This window comes from Xyrauchen texanus, chromosome 5 (assembly GCF_025860055.1).
Source record: "Xyrauchen texanus isolate HMW12.3.18 chromosome 5, RBS_HiC_50CHRs, whole genome shotgun sequence".
Classification (NCBI taxonomy): domain Eukaryota; kingdom Metazoa; phylum Chordata; class Actinopteri; order Cypriniformes; family Catostomidae; genus Xyrauchen; species Xyrauchen texanus.
Genome location: NC_068280.1, coordinates 33,889,719 through 33,908,674, shown reverse-complemented (window position 1 = coordinate 33,908,674; position 18,956 = coordinate 33,889,719). Strand labels below are relative to the sequence as shown.

Genomic DNA, 18,956 nt, shown 5'->3' with positions numbered 1-18,956 from the left:
ACATGTGAGGCATCTACTTTTTCTTGAACTAGACTCTGATGTACTTATCCTCTTGTTTAGTTGTACATTTCGCCTTCCAGATCTCTTTCTATCCTTTTTAGAGACAGCTGTCCTTTATCTTTGAAGACTGTAGTGTACACATTTGTATGAAATCAATTTGTTGGTAACAATCAAAACGATTGACAGATGAGTTTCTAGTGAAAACAGTTTTTTTTTTTTTTTGGTTGCCATTTTTGACCTAGTATTGACCTTAAAACATGCCAGTCTGTAGCATACTGTGGCAACTCAAAAACAAACACAAAGACAATGTTAAGCTTAATTTAATGAACCAAATAGATTTCAGCTGTGTTTGATATATGGCATGTAATTTTCTAGTTCCAAATTAGCAATTTATCATGATTACTCAAGGATAAGGTGTTGGAGAATAGGATGCTTGAAATGAGGCCTGTCTAGATTTTATCAAAATTAACTTTTTTTCAAATTGTGATTGTGCTGTTTTTACATCAGTAATGTCCTGACTATACTTTGTTGAATGCTACTTTGGTGAATTGAAGTATCAATTTCCTTGGAAAATGGCAAAATCTGTACATTATTCCAAATATATATATATATAAAAACAGTATATAGTTGATGAGAGTACACATGCGCAATCACGCGCACAAACACACAGAAAATAATCCAAATGTTAGTCTATTTACAAGAAGCATGTTTATTAATAATGATAAAAAACAAGTTATGAAACATTTCAAGAACACAACATTCCTCTTGACTGACAAGTAATACTACAGTTATATTTAATGTGTGTGTGTGTGTGTGTGTGTGTGTATATTCATTAAGAGGCCTGGGTGAAGATAAAGAACAAAGAGAGACAGAGAGAGAGACAGAGAGAGAGAGAGAGAGAGAGAGAGAGAGAGAGAGAAGAAAGATTTATTTTTAAAAAAAGAAAGCGTACCTTTATACTTTATTTCTTCAGTGTTCAAAACCGCCAGTACAGAGCATATCACATTGGTTACTGAATACAGCAGTGGTTTAAGAATGGCACACAAACATCAGTATTTAGAACCATGCAAAGCGGTTTAATACCCAAGCAATCAGAATCAGTCCACAGTATTGTGCATGCCGAATCGTTCGTGTTAACGGGCATTTCAAATGTAATTTCTTGAAGAACCAGACCACAAGAAAACATCCAGAGGATATTAATTGAAAAAACAACAACACACCATTCAAACTTTAAGACTTCAAATGTAGCTTGGCAAACAAATGCCAAGTGTCAAAGTTTGTTTGACTTCAGTAGAAACCCTTCCTAGTTTCAGTTCTAATCATAAGACACAATTCACATCTTCGTAATCATCCAACCTTCATAATGAAGATGGTTTTAAGTCCAGTGACTTCACACCAAGCTTCCAAGAGGCAACAAAGTGCTGGTCCTAAACTAGACACACTTTCACTCAAACTTTATCTGAATGAGCAAAAATCAAGGTTCCTTCAGATCCTATGATCAAGCAGCAAAATCGCTGGGCATCCCCTAGGCTCAAACTCACGTTGCAGATGCACTGGCCAAATATTTGCACCAGTCTTTACTCAGAGGTTAACAACATTGTGTTATATATTGATCCTGCTTTGTTAGTCCTCCTCAAATTGCAATAATCTGCATTAACTACTCTCAAACAAGAGAAACAGAAAGAAAAGAGAGATGAAGAGTGTGTAATTATATATGCTAGGGACAAAAAGAGAGGTAGTGTGTGAATGCTTGTATTTACGTATCTGAATGTGTGTGTGTGTGAACGTGTAAGAGTTAAAGGGACAGAGAGAGCGAGAGAGAGTGAGAGAGAGAGAGAGAGAGAGAATGAGAGCAGTATTCTCCAGGCGAGGCCTTGTCCATGGTGAAGCAATTCCAGGATGAAGCCTCAGCCTTAGTAAGAGCTTCAGTGCAAGCGAATCCTCCGCTGTACGTTAGCTTAAGCTCCAACAATGTTCATCAACTCCTCAGATGCTCAGAGAGGTTTATCAATGATAGTCACGCCTACAGACAAACACACAGCGTTTATCATTAAAGTAATTCTAAAATGTTTTTGCTAAAATGTAATCAAACTCAGCATACTATATATTTTTGCTAATGACAAAGTAAAAATTTTTTTTTACATGCAGTAACTTTTGAACATCAAGTAATACTTAATAAAAGTACAATTACACACAAAAAAAAAAACACCAGATGGGGCTCTGTCCTACTGTTTTGTTGTTGTTTTTTTTGTCCCTGGCCATGTTTAGAGTGAAATCCAACTGAACTTCTTACTGCATAATAAAGCAATATCACACAAGCAAGAGTTCAGTTATGGCCGTATATCAGCACTGCTGTGATTCGGCCTTAATAAAGACAAATAGCAGGATTGCGAATGTAATATTACTTTTGTAAAATATTTTAACAAACAAGTAATTAAATATCTTAGGAAAAAGGACTCTCCAAAAAATGCAATTGTGTGTGGAACTACTTACTTATGCCAAGGATCTGGATCTGCAGTTGCTAGGACACAAGATGCACCCAAGCCTCTGTTACTAATTCAAACACACCACTTTAAAACTAGTAACGCCTTGTGGCAGCGGGGGCGTGGTCAAGCGCCCGTCCGGGAGAGAAAAGCGGTAAGGGCACTTACACCTGAGCTAAATTATGTCTAACACCTGTGTCTAATTTCAGTAAGCATGGGGAGAGCGGCATATAAAGCAGCAGCGACAGAGCCTCGGGAAAAGAGAGAATGACAAAGGAACCCAGTGTTCCCACAAAGACATTATTATGTACCCTGTAAAAGAATAAAAACCCTGTTACCTGAAGGAGTTTTCCTGTGTTTTCCCTCTCTCAGAGCGAGAGCGTTCCACACGACTGCTTGGGATGTTTCTAACAAGTTATTTGAGTAACAAGTATGTGTGTGTTTGTGCATGTGTGTGAGTGAGTGTGAGAGTGTGGGAGAGACAGCGTGAGTCAGCGTATGTGATTACCTGCGTTTGTCGTGACTCCTAAGCAGTGAACAATTTTCTTGTATACTTTTTGTTAACTCTTAATTTGAGACACAGAAACCAGACTCTCCTCCACCATGTTGAAAGTTTACATTTCCTTCCACCTTGGAAACTTGGGCATCAGTTAGGTAATGTCAGGTAATGAATCCGTCTGTGGCTCTCTCTGCTATGATCTGCAGTACTGCTGAAGCTGTTAGTTTAACTCCATTTCTCTAGCTGTAGGGTAGCAGTAAACCGACCGATCATGGAGTGAGAGACAAGCCAATGATCTCAATGGAACTTGCACACTGATTGACAGAGCAGTCTCTTTCGACAACTCAATTCTCTCATAACACACAAAATATTGTCTTTTGTTGCCACCTGCTGGCTAAAATCTTTAATTTCACAGTGAATCAAAATCCCCACATCAAGCTACAACACATTTCCACTGCTCTTACACTTTAGTTTGAAATGCCACGAACACAAGCGGAGTGAACAGTGAAGAGTCCCAGTGCTGATATGACTTCTTTATCAACACTCCTGGAACACCTCTTGTTTAATCAGTTAAAATGCACATTAAAATGATCGAAAAAGCTTATTTGCTTGAGCGATGGCAAGTCATGACCATTTTTAAAGCGCAATGTCAGGTGTGCAAGAGCTTGACGGGCTTAACGAATGGCCCGAACATGGCACACAATTCTTTAGATGTAGCCCTGGTTAGTCGAAAGTTCTTCACACTCAGATCGTCGATAAAGTGGATCCTCACAATCCATCAGAGCTGAATTGAGCATGGGTGCTCCAAGATATATGGAGGCAGTTAGCAAATTTAGAATAGCCATTAGAGCCCTCATTATGTGAGCTATTGCACTTATTCTGCGACATCTCCTGGCAGCATTTAATAACAATGAACAATTGCTTTATTACAGCAAATACAACTCTCCATGAGGTGAAGAGGTCGTTCAGATGCTCCATGACAAAATGGCAGGCCCTCTTAAGATAACGCACATTTACAGTTCATGGAAACACGTGATGTTTCGCATTTTCTTTAGTCGAAATTTCATAAATGCGCATTAAAAATTCCAAACATTTTGATCGATACTTGGCTATTGTCTCTCATGCTGCCTTCACATGTGTAAAGCGGACCAAGGAAGGGACGGGAACAGACGTCAGCTTAAGGGGTAAGCTTTATTTTTTCAGTTTAATTAATTTCATTTTCACACACACACACACACACACACACACACACACACACACACACACACACACACACACACACACACACACGTAATCTCTGCTGTGTTGTCAGCCTCCGGATGCTCTGTGGCTGCTGGCTTTTATCCGCTCTCCTCACGCTACTGCAATTAGAGACAGGTGTTAGACATAATTTAGCTCAGGTGTGAGCCCTTACCGCTTTCTCCCGGACGGGCGCTTGACCACGCCCGCTGCCACATACCCCCACCGCCCGACTCAGGCCGGGCGTCATCCGCCTGCCTACCACTCCCCCATTTCTGGAGAGGAAGTCAGCGGCAGCCATCTGCACCCCGGTCTGTGGACCACCTTGAACTTAAAAGGCTGGAGGGCCAGATACCAACGGGTGATCCGGGCGCTAGTATCTTTCATGCAGTGGAGCCACTGCAGTGGGGCATGATCCGAGCAGAGGGTGAAGGCCCGCCCCAGCAGGTAGTATCGGAGGGTGAGGACCGCCCACTTGATGGCCAGACACTCCTTCTCTACGGTGCTGTACTTAGTCTCCCTCAAGGAGAGCTTCCGGCTAATGTACAGCACCGGCGCCCTCTCCCTCCACCACCTGCGAGAGTACGGCCCCCAGCCCTCTGTCTGAAGCGTCCGCCTGCAATACAAAAGGGAGAGAGAAGTCAGGTGCATGCAAAAGCGGCCCCCACAAAGTGCAGCTTTAATCTGTGTAAACGCCTGTTGGCACTGCTCTGACCATTGGACCGGATCTGGAGCCCCTTTTAGTGAGGTCAGTCAGCGGGCTGGTGATATCCGAATAGTTAGGCACAAATCTTCTGTAATAGCCAGCCAGCCCCAGGAACTGCCTCACCCCCTTTTTGGTCTTGGGTCTAGGGCAAGTCGCAATCGCCATGGTCTTGTCAATTTGGGGACGCACCTGGCCATGACCCAAGTGGAACCCCAGATACCGTACCTCCACACGCTCAACCGCAAGACTTTTTGGGTTTGCCGTGAGCCCCGCCGCACGCAGCGATCTCAGGACGGCCCTCAGATGTTGCATGTGCCGCTGCCAATCATTACTATAATAATGATGTCGCCTAGATAGGCAGCAGCGTAAGCAGTATGCGGTCTGAGGATCCTATCCATGAGACGCTGAAACGTGGCCGGTGCCCCAACAAACCGAAAGGAAGCGCCACGTAATTGGTGTAATCCGAACGGCGTGGTGAAGGCCGCTTTTTCACGGGATATTGGTGTCAAGGGGATCTGCCAATAACCCTTCGTTAGATCCAAGGTCGAGTAAAATCGAGCCGTACCTAACCGGATCGAGCAGTTCATCAACACGGGCATTGGGTACGCGTCAAATTTAGACACCGCGTTGACTTTTCTATAATCCACACAGAATCGTACAGACCCGTCGCTCTTGGGAACAAGGACGACCGGGCTGGACCAATCGCTGTGGGATTCTTCTATTACTCCCATCTCAAGCATCGCGTCCAATTCTTCTCGAACTACTTTCTTTTTATGTTCGGGCAAGCGATAGGGGTGGCAACGCACCACCACGCCCGCTCGGTCTCGATATGGTGATGTATGATGTTTGTGCGGCCCGGTAGAGGAGAAAACACGTCCGCAAACTCCTTTTGTAATTCGGAAACCTCTGCGAAGTTGGCGCTGTGAGAGGTGGTCTCCACAAGGAACCGGGATGTTGAGATTGCGGGCTTTGTTTACCTCCGGTCCCAGTTCCACCCTCTCCGAACTACCGTGGCTAACGCCACAGAGGCCGCCTCTTCTCTCCACAATTTCAGGAGGTTGAGGTGATATATTTGCCGCGCCCCTCTATCGGTACGCTTAACCTCATAATCGAGATCCCCTACTGGCCGTGGTGACCTCAAAAGGTCCTTGCCACTTGGTGAGTAATTCAGAGCTCGATGTTGGGAGTAATACAAGCACTTTATCTCCCGGTGCAAATTCCCGTAGCTGAGCACCCCTGTCATACAGCCGGCGTTGGCGTTCTTGAGCCTGGAGCAAATTCTCTTGTGTTAATTTCCCCAGTGTGTGGAGTTTTGCTCTAAGATCAAGAACGTATTGAATTTCATTTTTACTATTGGAAGGTCCCTCCTCCCAAGCTTCGCGGATGACGTCTAGGACCCTGCGTAGGCGTCGCCCGTGCAACAGTTCAAATGGGGAGAACCCCGTGGAGGCTTGCGGGACCTCTCGTACTGCGAATAACAGAGGGTCCAGCCACTTATCCCAATTCCTAGCGTCTTCGTGCACGAATTTATGAATCATATTTTTGAGCGTCTTATTAAATCGTTCCACCAGTCCATCTGTCTGAGGATGGTACACGCTAGTGCGAATCGACTTAATGCCCAAAAGTTCGTAAAGTTCGCGAAGTGTTCGTGACATAAAAGTAGTGCCTTGGTCGGTGAGGATTTCTTTCGAACCCCCACCCGGAGATTATCTTGAAGAGTGCCCCTGCAACACTACGTGCTGAGATGTTGCTCAAAGGCACTGCTTCCGGATATCGCGTTGCGTAATCCATCAGGACTAACACAAAGCGATGTCCGCGTGCCGTTCGTGCTAATGGCCCGATGAGGTCCATTCCAATTCTTTCGAAGGGAACCTCGATCAATGGAAGGGGGCGCAATGGCGCTTTTGGGGTGGCCGGTGGGTTTACGAGTTGACATTCGTGGCACGCCGCACACCACCTGCGGACGTCGCCACCAATGCCCGGCCAATAGAAACGGGCTATTAGACGGAGAATTGTCTTTCTTTCCCCTACGTGACCGGCCATAGGATTATAGTGAGCCGCCTGGAAAACCATTTCCCGGCGGCTTCGTGGAATCAACAATTGTGTCACTTCCTCCTTTGTTTGAGCGCCCTGCGCCACTCTGTACAACCGATCTTTAATAAGCTTAAAAATATGGGTATGCAATGGCGATGCCCGGCCGGAGCTGTTGACCATCAATTACTTTCACTTGGTCAAGAGCATGTTTAAGGGTTTCATCCCACGACTGCTCTAGAGGGAAGTCCCCTCAGGGAATTCCCTGAGAGGAGGGGCGGCCACCTCGCCCCTTCCCTCGTCATTCCGAGCAGCCGAGGACGGCCCCGGCTCCGCCTCCCCTGCCAAAGCATCGCACACCGCACACCTCTTTATGCAGGACCCATCCGCACAAATACCCTCTAAAATATCTTTGAAATTCGGCCAATCAGTACCCAAGATTAGCGGATGGGTGAGGCGGGAACTAACCGCTGCCTCCACACCATGGTTTTTTTCCCTGAATTTAATCGTCAAAGTCACCATGGGATACTTGTGAACATCCCCATGCACACACCTCACCCTCACCAGTTTAGCTAAACCCAAAGCCCCGGGTTGAACCAAGCGTTGGTGGATGGTATGTACCCCCTTGGATCCTTACCGGAATACGGTACGTTCCAGCCCGATCGGGGGCAGCCTGCGGGAAGTCGGAGACCCTCACCACCGTCCCTATTTCCATCAGCGGACACTGATCCCGGAAGTGGTCCGGGTCTCCGCACCTCCAGCAGACCGGCCCAGGCGCCACGGCCGCACCCGTGCTGGCGGGCGCCCCCACCTGAGGAGGAGAGCGGCTGAGGGACGGGGAAGGGGTAGGCGGTTTCTCCCACGGCCGGGAAGTTGGTCTCACAAATCCTCCACGCCTGCGGGGGGCAGGCACGGACCCTGGGGAGAGAGCAGAGCGAGAGGGAAGAGGGGAGGGAAAAAAACAGGGGAAGGGGAGAAAGAGAGAGAGATGGCTCATCCGCCCTTGGAATAGCCGCCTTGTGGTCGTCCGCGAGTCGTACGGCTTCCTCCAGTGACGCCGGGCGGTGACACTGGACCCACTCCGCCGTTCTCCTGGGCAGCCGTTGCACGAACTGCTCCAGCACCACCTGATCGATGACTTCCTCGACGTCGCGGTCCCCCGCGAGCAGCCACCGCCGACAGGCGTCCCGGAGCCATTGAGCAAACGCGAACGGGCGATCGGACTTTTCTAGCTTCATGCTCCGGAAGAGTTGGCGATTCTCTTCCGGGCTCCGACCGACCCACTGCAGTATGGCCCTCTTCACGTCAGCATAAGCCAGGAGGTTTGTCGCCGGCAGTTGTTGCGCCGCGAGTTGGGCTTCCCCGGACAGGAGAGGGATTAGGCGGGCTGCCCACTGTTCGGGCGGCCAGCCCCAGATTTCTGCCGTCCGCTCGAACAAGTCGAGGAAGGCCTCAGGATCATCTGCTGCACCCATCTTCTGTAACGTGGGCGGGGGTAGCGTAACGTGGGTGTCCGGGGTCGCGGCTGGGGCCGACGCAGTCTCCTGGCTGAGGAGGCTCCGGATAGCGAGTCGGTCCTCTGCCTGATCTCGAAGAAACGTCGATCTTGATCCTGCCGGAGCTCAAGCAGGGATTGTTGGTGGCCTTGATGGAGAGTAGCGAGGGACTGGAGGACTTCCGCCAGCTGGGAGGACTCTTTGGGGCGACTCTGTTCCATAACTTGGAACACAAAAAAAAAGGGTGTTCCTTCAATTCCCGGGTTTCGGCACCAGTGTAAAGCGGACCAAGGAAGGGACGGGAACAGACGTCAGCTTAAGGGGTAAGCTTTATTTTTTCAGTTTAATTAATTTCATTTTCACACACACACACACACGTAATCTCTGCTGTATTGTCAGCCTCCGGATGCTCTGTGGCTGCTGGCTTTTATCCGCTCTCCTCACGCTACTGCAATTAGAGACAGGTGTTAGACATAATTTAGCTCAGGTGTGAGCGCCCTTACCGCTTTTCTCTCCCGGACGGGCGCTTGACCACGCCCCCGCTGCCACAACATGCTATTGGAATTATTATACAAGTTTACTTGGATGATACACATAAAAGCCCCCTCAAGTCACAATTACGATTGGGAAAAAGATCATTTTGATACCCGAGTTTGCGAATTGTGAGGAGACATAAACCTTTAACTTGGCGAGTATGCAAAGAATGAAATCTCTAAGTTTTCTCTCTAACATCAAAACACTTAAAAGTGACAATTGTTACTGTGACTTCAGAAGTGAGAAGTAGGATAATAAAGATGGCAGCATCAGCATTAGTAGCAAAGCTTTGGCGAAATCTTTCGAACTAGCTATGGCAGATCCTGATCTGTGGAGTAATAAATTAGTTTCACACACAAGAGCATTTTTTGATTCTTCTTGGTTTTTCCTTAATTATTCATTCACACTTGTTCATTGAACTATTGAATACAAATCAAATCCCTTTATTGTCACTCAACCATACACTGTATACAATAAAAATATGCCCCCCCATGTATTCAGTGGAAATAAATATGAAGTGTTGTGTTGACATTCAGTTGTCAGTTGATAGTCAGTCGCCAGTGTGTTATTAAGTGAAGAATAAAATGTGGGTCCAGTCAGAAGCTAATAAAGTGCGGTGCTGATATATGTATCGTGAGTGATCAAGAGTTCAAAAGTCTGATTGCTTGGGGGAAGAAGCTGTCATGAAGTTGGCTGGTGCGGGTCCTGATGATGCGATACCACCTGCCTGATGGTAGCAGTGAGTGCCCATGGCTCAGTTGACTGGAGTCTCTGACGATCCTCAGAGCTTTTTTCACACACCACCTGGTATATACAGTGCATCCGGAAAGCATTCACAGCACTTCATTTTTCCCACATTTTGTTATGTTACAGCCTAATTCCAAAATGGATTAAATTAATTATTGTCCTCAAAATTCTACAAACAATACCCCATAATGACAACATGAAAGTTGTTTGTTTGAAATCTTTGCAAATTCATTAAAAAGAAGAAAAAAAAAAAATCACATGTACATAAGTATTCACAGCCTTTGCTCAATACTTTGTTGAAGCACCTTTGGCATCAATTACAGCCTCAAGTCTTTTTGAGTATGATGCTACAAGCTTGGCACACCTATTTTTTGGGCAGTTTCTCCCATTCTTCTTTGCAGGACCTCTCAAGCTCTATCAAGTTGGATGGGGGCATGAGCAGTGCACCGGCACAACCATTTTCAGATCTCTCCAGAGATGTTCAATTGGGTTTAAGTCTGGGCCACTCAAGGACCTTCACAGAGTTGTCCCGTAGCCACTCCTTTGTTATCTTGGCTGTGTGCTAGGGTTGTTGTCCTGTTGGAAGATGAAACTTTGCCCCAGTCTGAGGTCCAGAGTGCTCTGGAGCAGGTTTTCATCAAGGATGTCCCTGTACATTGCTGCATTCATCTTTCCCTCGATCCTGACTAGTCTCTCAGTTCCTGCCACTGAAAAACATCCCCACAGCATGATGCTGCCACCATCATGCTTCACTGTAGGGATGGTATTGGCCAGTTGATGAGCAGTGCCTAGTTTCCTCCAGACATGACGCTTGCCATTCAGGCCAAACAGTTCAATCTTTGTTTCATCAGACCAGAGAATTTGGTTTCTCATGGTCAGAGTCCTTCAGGTGCCTTTTGGCAAACTCCAGACGGGTTGTCATGTGCATTTTACGGAGTAGTGGCTTCCGTCTGGCCACCCTACCATACAGGCCTGATTGGTGGAGTGCTGCAGAGATGGTTGTTCTTCTGGAAGGTTATCCTCTCTCCACAGAGAAACGCTGGAGCTCTGTTAGAGTGACCATCAGGTTCTTGGTCACCTCCCTGACTAAGGCCCTTCTCCCCCGATCGCTCAGTTTGGCTGGGCGGCCAGCTCTAGGAAAAGTCCTGGTGGTTCCAAACTTTTTGCATTTACGGATGATGGAGGCCACTGTGCTCATTGGGACCTTCAATGCTGCAGAAATGTTTCTGTACCCTTCCCCAGATCTGTGCCTTAATCCTGTCTCGGAGGTTTACAGACAATTCCTTGGACTTAATGGCTTGGTTTTTGCTCTGACATGCACGGTTAACTGTGGGACCTTATATAGACAGGTGTGTGCCTTTCCAAATCATGTCCAATCAACTGAATTTACCACAGGTGGACTCCAATCAAGTTGTAGAAACATCTCAAGAATGATCCGTGGAAACAGGATGCACCTGAGCTCCATTTTGAGTGTCATGGCAAGGCTGTGAATACTTATGTACATGTGATTCTTTATTTTTTTATTTTTAATACATTTGCAAATATTTCAAACAAACTTGTTTCACGTTGTCATTATGGGGTATTGTTTGTAGGATTTTGAGGAAAATAATTTATTTAATAAATTTTGGAATAATGGCCTCAGTGTGGACGGACCATGTGAGTTCCTCAGTGATGTGGACACTGAGGAACTTGAAGCTGCTGACTCTCTTCCCCAGTGCTCCATTTATGGTCTTTTCTCCTGAAATATACCACAAGCTCTTTGGTCTTACTGATGTTGAGGGAGAGGCTGTGCTCCTGACATTAGCACGTCAGAATGTACACCTCCTCTCTGTAGGCTGTTTCATCATTGAAAGTGATCAGACCTACCACCGTTGTGTCATCAGCAAACTTAATGATGGCATAGGAGCTGTGTGTTGGGAATACAGGAGTGGGCTGAGAACACAGCCCTGCGGGGTTCCAGTGTTGAGGGTCAGTGATGAGGAGACTTTACCCATTCTAACCACCTGGAGTCTTCTTACATTTACATTTATGCATTTGGCAGACGCTTTTTATCCAAAGTGACTTACAGTCCCTTATTACAGGGACAATCCCCCCGGAGCAAACTGGAGTTAAGTGCCTCAAGGACACAATGTTGGTGGCTGTGGGGATCGAACCGACAACCTTCTGCTTACCAGTTCAGTGCTTTAGATCACTACGCCACCACCACAACTCTTCTTGACAGGAAGTCCAGGATCCAGCTGCACAGCGAGCGGTTTAAGCCCAGAGTTTCACATCAAGCTTGGAGGGCACTATGGTGTTGAATGTTGAGCTGTAGTCTACAAACAGCATTCTCTCATATGTGTTCCTTTTTTCCAGGTGGGAGAGAGCAGTGTGTAATATAGATGCAATGGCATCATCAGTGGAGCGTTTGTTGCGGTATGCAAACTGCAGTGAGTCCAGTAAGGCAGGCAGCACAGAGCAGATGTAATCTCTGATTAGTCTCTCAAAGCATTTGCTGATGATGGGGGTCAGCGCTAGAGGATGGATACCCGAACAGAGTCTGACGGGACCCGACGGTACCCGACGGGCCGGGTTCGGACACATATTTTGAAATGACGTTCGGGTTCGGGTCGGCTCGGTCACGTCGGCACGATAAGGCATTGAACATTTGAAATTTAAAACAGCTTATTATAATGTTTAACTGGATGCAAATGTTTATTTTTGTGATTAAAATAAATTTAAAATATTACCCTAACATCCATCTTCATGTGTGCGGAAATTTGTTTATGTTGCTGTGACAACGCGCAACACGTGCGTGCGTGTATAATATTGCATATTTGGCCTCAGGAGATTTTAAAACCACCGAAAATGAAGGAAAGTCTAGTGTGTGGAAGTTTTTCTACATAGTTGTCAAGGCACCACTACCTCTGCTTTTACTTGAGAGGTAAAAACTCAGTGCACTCTGTCCACTCGGTGCACTGAGAACCCCACGGGTTCGATGGCTGAGTCTGGAATCTCCACAGACATCCAGTTTCTGTAAGGCAGATAATGCAGCAGTCCCTCGTCTCTCGTTAGAAAGAGATCCATGCTCTCAGCTCGCAGATCTTGTTGTCCAGAGACTGAATATTTGCCAGTAGAATGCTGGGTAGATGGGGTCGATAGATGGGGACAACATTTTAGTCTGACGAGAATGTCAGCTATCCTTCCCCTTTTCTGGCTGCCATTTCGTGGCCGGGCTGCACAAACAAAGGGCTCCGCTGTCGTGTTTGTAAATAGCGGGTCGACATTGAGGTTTTTAAAGTCCGGCTTTCAGTGTGCTGTTGCAGAACCAATGTCCAAAATTGTTTGTCTATCGTAGACAATAGAGCAGACAACATCCAAGTCAAAACAATCAAAAAACTGCAAAATTGTGTCGGAGCTAGCCGGATACTCGGCGCCATCTTGGAGTCAAGTTAATATCACATTCAAAAGCAATATCACATTCGCAATCCTGCTTTTTTGTCCGTGTATCAGCATGGCTGTTATTACCTGCAGCTGTGCTGATATCCGGCCATAACAGCACTCTTGATTGTGTGATATTGCTTTATTATAAAACGGATAGTTCTGGTCCTGGATGTTGAATGGTCAATACAACATTCCAGTCGTACTAAAATACACAATATATTAAAATATATGAAGTGAAACACATAAAACATATATCAGCTGATTATGTTGATTGCGATCAACAGGCAGAGAGCAAGACAATCACTCATCGATCTCGTTAATAGGTCAGAAGGGAAAGGGAGTAGAAATATAAACTACACAAATAAAGATAATCTTAAAGATCAAGGTTGTGTTATATTGTGAATATAGTCATGTCTGATGAGGTTGGGGGGGTTGTGGAAAAAAAATTTCAAGTCAAGAAAGAGATGTTCAAAGACTTTAGTTGATATTACTTAGTTCATTAATTGAAAATGAAAAAAAAAAAAAACAGTATCTCTATAAAGTATCTCCTATAGCAGGATGACCTGCTACATTTGCCAAAATGTGCAGTCCACATCATTCTATGCATAGAGAAAATGTGCATACTGCAAAAAAAGCTAGTATGACTAGTATGTTAGTATGCTATTTTAAAACATAGCCTTTTTTTCCTGACCTGCATAGCTGCGCCCTGTGCTCATACAAGTGGGAAGTAGGGTCCATTTATCTGTGTTTGGGTTGTAAAACTCCACTGAAGCAAGGTTACAGGAGCCATCATCACCACCAATCACATAAAGCAGGTTATTCACAGCACACACACCTGAATACACATTCACATGTTACTGCTGCAACATTATACAGTAGAAACTGTTTTAATAGTAGTTGGTAAAAGGAAGATGTCATGATGGTCTGTCCAACTCACCTGCATTTCTGCGGCACATGTTCATGTCAGCCACCTGTTTCCATGCGTTAGTGGCAGGGTCATAAACCTCACAGCTCTTTCTAACAAGTGGGCCGTCATGCCCACCCACTGCATACAGCAGACATTTCAACACACCCACACCTGTGCAGCACACACATATGTGGTTGAGACAAATACACAGTGATGCCAGATACACTACATAGTAGGGATGGGAATACCATAACATAACATATTTCATTCATTCATTTCTTTTTTATTAAATATTACAAATTACAACTAAACTAAATGTGTACCTTAAACTTAATGTTGACATATAAACAACCAGTCACTACAATAATTCAAGTTGCACTAGCCTTAAATACAACATACTAACAGTTCTTGGTTCATTTAGAATAGGACATGACAAAAGTAATAACGTGTAGCACAGATGGTCAGATTAATTCAGTAACTGATTCTTAGGTGTATCTGATTAAAAATATCCAGTAGGATAATTGAACTACTCTGGTTACCCTGTTTTTTTATTGTTTAATTTATTCACTACAAAGAACTGTCTTATACAGTGGCATGCCAAAATTTGGGCACCCCTGATCAAAATGTATGTTGCTGTGAATAGCTAAGAGAGCAATAGATGGCCTGATTTCCAAAAGGCATAAAGTTAAAGATGACACATTTCTTTAATATTTTAAGCAATTTAACTTTTTTATATCCATCTTTTACAGTTTCAAAATAACAAAAAAGGAAAAGAGCCCAAAGCAAATGTTTGGGCACCCTGCATGGTCAGTAATTAGCAAAACCCCGGTAAGCATCCCAGCTTGTAAAAGCTTTTTGTAGCCTTTCAATTCTTGTTTGGGGGATTTTTGCCCTTTCTTCCATGCAAAAGGCTTCTAGTTCTGTGAGATTCTTGGGCCATCTTGCATGCACTGCTCTTTTCATGTCTATACACAGATTTTCAATGATGTTTAGGTCAGGGGACTGTGAGGGCCAAGGCAAAACCTTCAGCTTGCGCCTCTTGAGGTAATCCATTCTGGATTTTGAGGTGTGTTTAGGATCATTATACTGTTGTAGAAGCGATCCTCTTTTCATCTTCAGCTTTTTTACAGATGGTGTGTTGTTTGATTCCAGAATTTGTTGGTATTTAATTTAATCCATTCATTCCTCTACCAGAGAAATGTTCCCCTGTGCCACTGGCATCAACACAAGCCCAAAGCATGATCGATCCACCCCTGTGCTTAACAGTTGGAGAGGTGTTCTTTTAATGAAATTCTGCACCCTTTTTTCTCCAAACATACCTTTGCTCATTGCGGCCAAAAAGTTATATTTTAACTTACGTCCGTGCACAACTACTCTAGAGTCTGCTAAATCTTTCCAGAAGGTCTTTTGCAATTAAACAGTGGTTTTGATTTGCCTTTTTAGCAATCCAATGAGGAGTTCTCTCTGAAAGTTTTCTTGGTCTTCCAGACCTCAACTTGAACTCCACCATTCCTGTTAACTGCCATTTCTTAATTACATTACGAACTGAGGAAACGGCTACCTGAAAACTTTTTGCTATCTTCTTATAGCCTTCTGCTGCTTTGTGGGCATCAATAATTTTTATTATTATATAGAGAGCAAGGCAGCTGCTTTGAAGAGCCCATGGCAGCTGATTGTTGGGACAAGATTTGAGGAGTCAGAATATGTTTAAAGCTTTGAAATTTGCATCACCTGGCCTTTTCAAATGATGATTGTGAACAAGCCATAGCCCTAACAAGCTAATTAAGGTTTGAGACCTTGGTAAAAGTTATCTGAGAGCTTAGATCTCTTGGGGTGCCCACATTTTGCATGGTGCTCCTTTCCTTTTTTCACTCTAAAATTGTACAAAATAAAATAACACACTGATATTGCTTAATTTTTAAAAGAATGTTTCATCTTTAACTCAGTTCATCTTCTACTCACTTAACGATTCACAGCAACAGAAATTTTGACCAGGGGTGCCCAAACCTTTGCATGCTACTGTAAGTGTCATTTATTCAGAAATTGGACAACAGTGGTCTCTCTGTACAGTTGAAGTCAGAAGTTTAAATACAACTTTTCCAAATACATTTAAACTCAGTTTTTCACAATTCCTGACATTTAACTTTCCCTGTATTAGTTCGTATTAGGTATTATCATGTATTAGGTTCCCCAGTTAGGATCAATAATTTATTTTAAGAATGTGGAATGTCAGAACAATAGTAGAGAGAATGATTTATTTCATAGCCTTTTTCCATCACATTCACAGTGGGTCAGAAGTTTACAAACACTTTGTAAGTATTTGGTTTCATTGGTTTTAAATCGTTTAACTTGGGTCAAATGTTTTAGATAGCCTTCCACAAGCTTCTCACAATAAGTTTCTGGAATTTTGTCCCATTCCTCCAGACAGAACTGGTGTAACACGGTTTGTAGGTCTCCTTGCTCACACATGCTTTTTCAGTTCTGCCCCAAAATGTTCTATCGTATTGAGGTCAGGGCTTTGTGATGGTCACTCCAAAACCTTGACTTTGTTGTCCTTAAGCCATTTTGCCACAACTTTGGAGGTATGCTTGGGGTCATTTTCCATTTGGAAGACCCATTTGCGACCGAGCTTTAACTTTCTGGCTGATGTCTTGACATGTTGCTTCAATATATCAACGTAATATTCCTTCCTAATAATGCCATCTATTTTTTTTTTAAGTGCACCAGTCCTTCCTGCAGCAAAGCACCCCCACAACATGATGCTGCCACCCCCATGCTTCACGGTTGTGATGGTGATCTTTGGCTTGCAAGCCTCACCCTTTTTCCTCCAAACATAATGATGGTCAATATGGCCAAACAGTTCAATATTTGTTTCAGTAGATCAGAGGACATTTCAGCAAAAAGTAAGATCTTTGTCCAATGTGCACATGCAAACCACAGACGGACTCTTTTATGGTGGTTTTGTTGCAGTGGCATCTTCCTTGCAGAGCAGCCATTCAGGTTATGTCGATATAGGACATGTTTTACTGTGGATATAGATTCTTGTCTACCGGTTTCTTCCAGCATCTTCACTAGGTCCTTTGCTGTTGTTCTGGTATTGATTTGCACTTTTCGCATCAATCTACATTCATCTCTAGGAGACAAAATGCTTCTCCTTCCTGAGTGGTATGATGGCTGTGTGGTCTCATGGTGTTTATACTTGAATACTATTGTTTGTACAGATGAACATGCTACCTTCAGGCATTTGGAAATTGCTTCCAAGGATGAAACAAACTTGTGGAGGTCCACAATTGTTTTTCCGAGGTCTTGGGTGATTACTTTTGATTTTCCCATTATGTCAAGCAAAGAAGCACCGAGTTTGAAGGTAGCCCTTAAAATACATCAACAGGTACACCTCCTCAAATACATCAACAGCTAATTACTAGGCTTGTCATAATTTTATGGAATTTTCCAAGCTGCTTGAAGGCACAGTTAACTTAGTGTATGAAATATTATGACCCACTAGAATTGTGATATAGTCAATTAAAAGTGAAACAATCTGTCTGTAAACAATTGTTGGACAAATGTCATGCACAAAGTAGATGTCCTAAACGACTTGCCAAAACTATAGTTTGCTAATATAAAATCTGTGGAGTGGTAAAAAAAAATTGTTGACTTTAATGACTTCAACCTAAGTGTATGTGAACTTCTGACTTCAACTTTATATTCAAAATGTTAAAATATACGGTTTACTCACTTTTCTGCAACTATAAGAACCTGCAGCTTTGAAAATATATATTCTTTCTATTAACTCTTTCCCCGCCAGCGTTTTTAAAAAAAGTTGCCAGCCACCGCCAGGGTTTTTGACGATTTTCGCTAAATTTTAATGGCCCGCAGAATATTTTCTTCCATGAATATATGAAGATGCTATATATCAAAATAAAGATCTGAGCCTCTGCTTTTAGGCAAAAAAAACGATTTTATTTTATCTTCATTTGTTCTTTCTTTATTGCCACTTGAACAGAGGTAGGTTTTGTCAAAAAAAACATTTCGGACAAAAAGCTGAGAAAAAGGCATTTTTATCAAACAAGTGCTTTAGTATTAGTATGGTGTTCCACTTCACGTTTGAGACGATCGCAGTCTGTTTCTTTGATCAAAGAGTTGCGTACTCTTTCAAAACATGCGCACGGGTCTTCCTTCCCGGGAAAGAGTTAAGCAAGAGGTCAGCATGTGACTTTCATTCTTCTATTGGGCACAAGTATTCTCATCATACATATTCGCAGGTTTGAGGTCACTGAACTTGAACTTTCATCTGCGGTGAAATGTGATATTTCTTTGCATTAGCTTGCGTTTTCAGTTTCCCCTGTTCTGATGCATTTGAATGGGAGTGAATGGAGCACGAAGTGTCATGTAACCAGGGCTTAAACCGTTCTCCTCGAAGTGCACAGGGGGCATTGTCAAGCTGGAACAGAAAAGTGGCATCCCCAAACTGTTGCCACAAAGTTGGAAACTCTCTCAAATATGATTGTATACTGTACCATTAATATATATTCTCATTGAAATTACTGGAATAGCCAAATCAGTAAATTAGAAGGGGGTGTCCAAATACTTCTGGCTATATCATGTATGTGAAGGTGTGCGTGTGTGTGTGTGTGTTACCAGCTCCGCTACGTCGGGTTCCCATCTCTGCTGTGTAAGACCATTCATTAGTGTTGGGGTTATAGGCCTCAACAGTACTCAAACATTGACGTGTTGCTCCATCATAGCCTCCGACTGCATAAAGCAGACCTAAAAAAAAAAAAGTATGAAAAATTATTATGTTTATTGTTTTTTATCCTCTTTAAACTTTTAAATATTTAGGCAATTTTTAACAGAGAAAATATTGTATTTTAAATATCAAATGTAATAGAAC

General features: G+C 43.8%; 1 protein-coding gene across 2 annotated transcripts in view; it reads right to left on the bottom strand.

The window, feature by feature from the left end:
- Positions 1 to 643: 643 nt before the first annotated feature.
- LOC127643993 (kelch-like protein 2) overlaps positions 644 to 18,956 on the bottom strand; it is a 37,133-nt gene continuing 18,820 nt past the window's right edge. For both annotated transcript variants that reach the window (XM_052126974.1, XM_052126975.1), the window contains 4 exons: positions 18,704 to 18,832; positions 14,096 to 14,236; positions 13,850 to 13,993; positions 644 to 2,023 (listed from right to left, as the gene is read on the bottom strand). In XM_052126974.1, the coding sequence (XP_051982934.1) occupies positions 1,995 to 2,023; positions 13,850 to 13,993; positions 14,096 to 14,236; positions 18,704 to 18,832 (443 nt within the window). In that variant the 3' untranslated portion in view covers positions 644 to 1,994. The remainder of the gene's footprint in view (positions 2,024 to 13,849; positions 13,994 to 14,095; positions 14,237 to 18,703; positions 18,833 to 18,956) is intronic.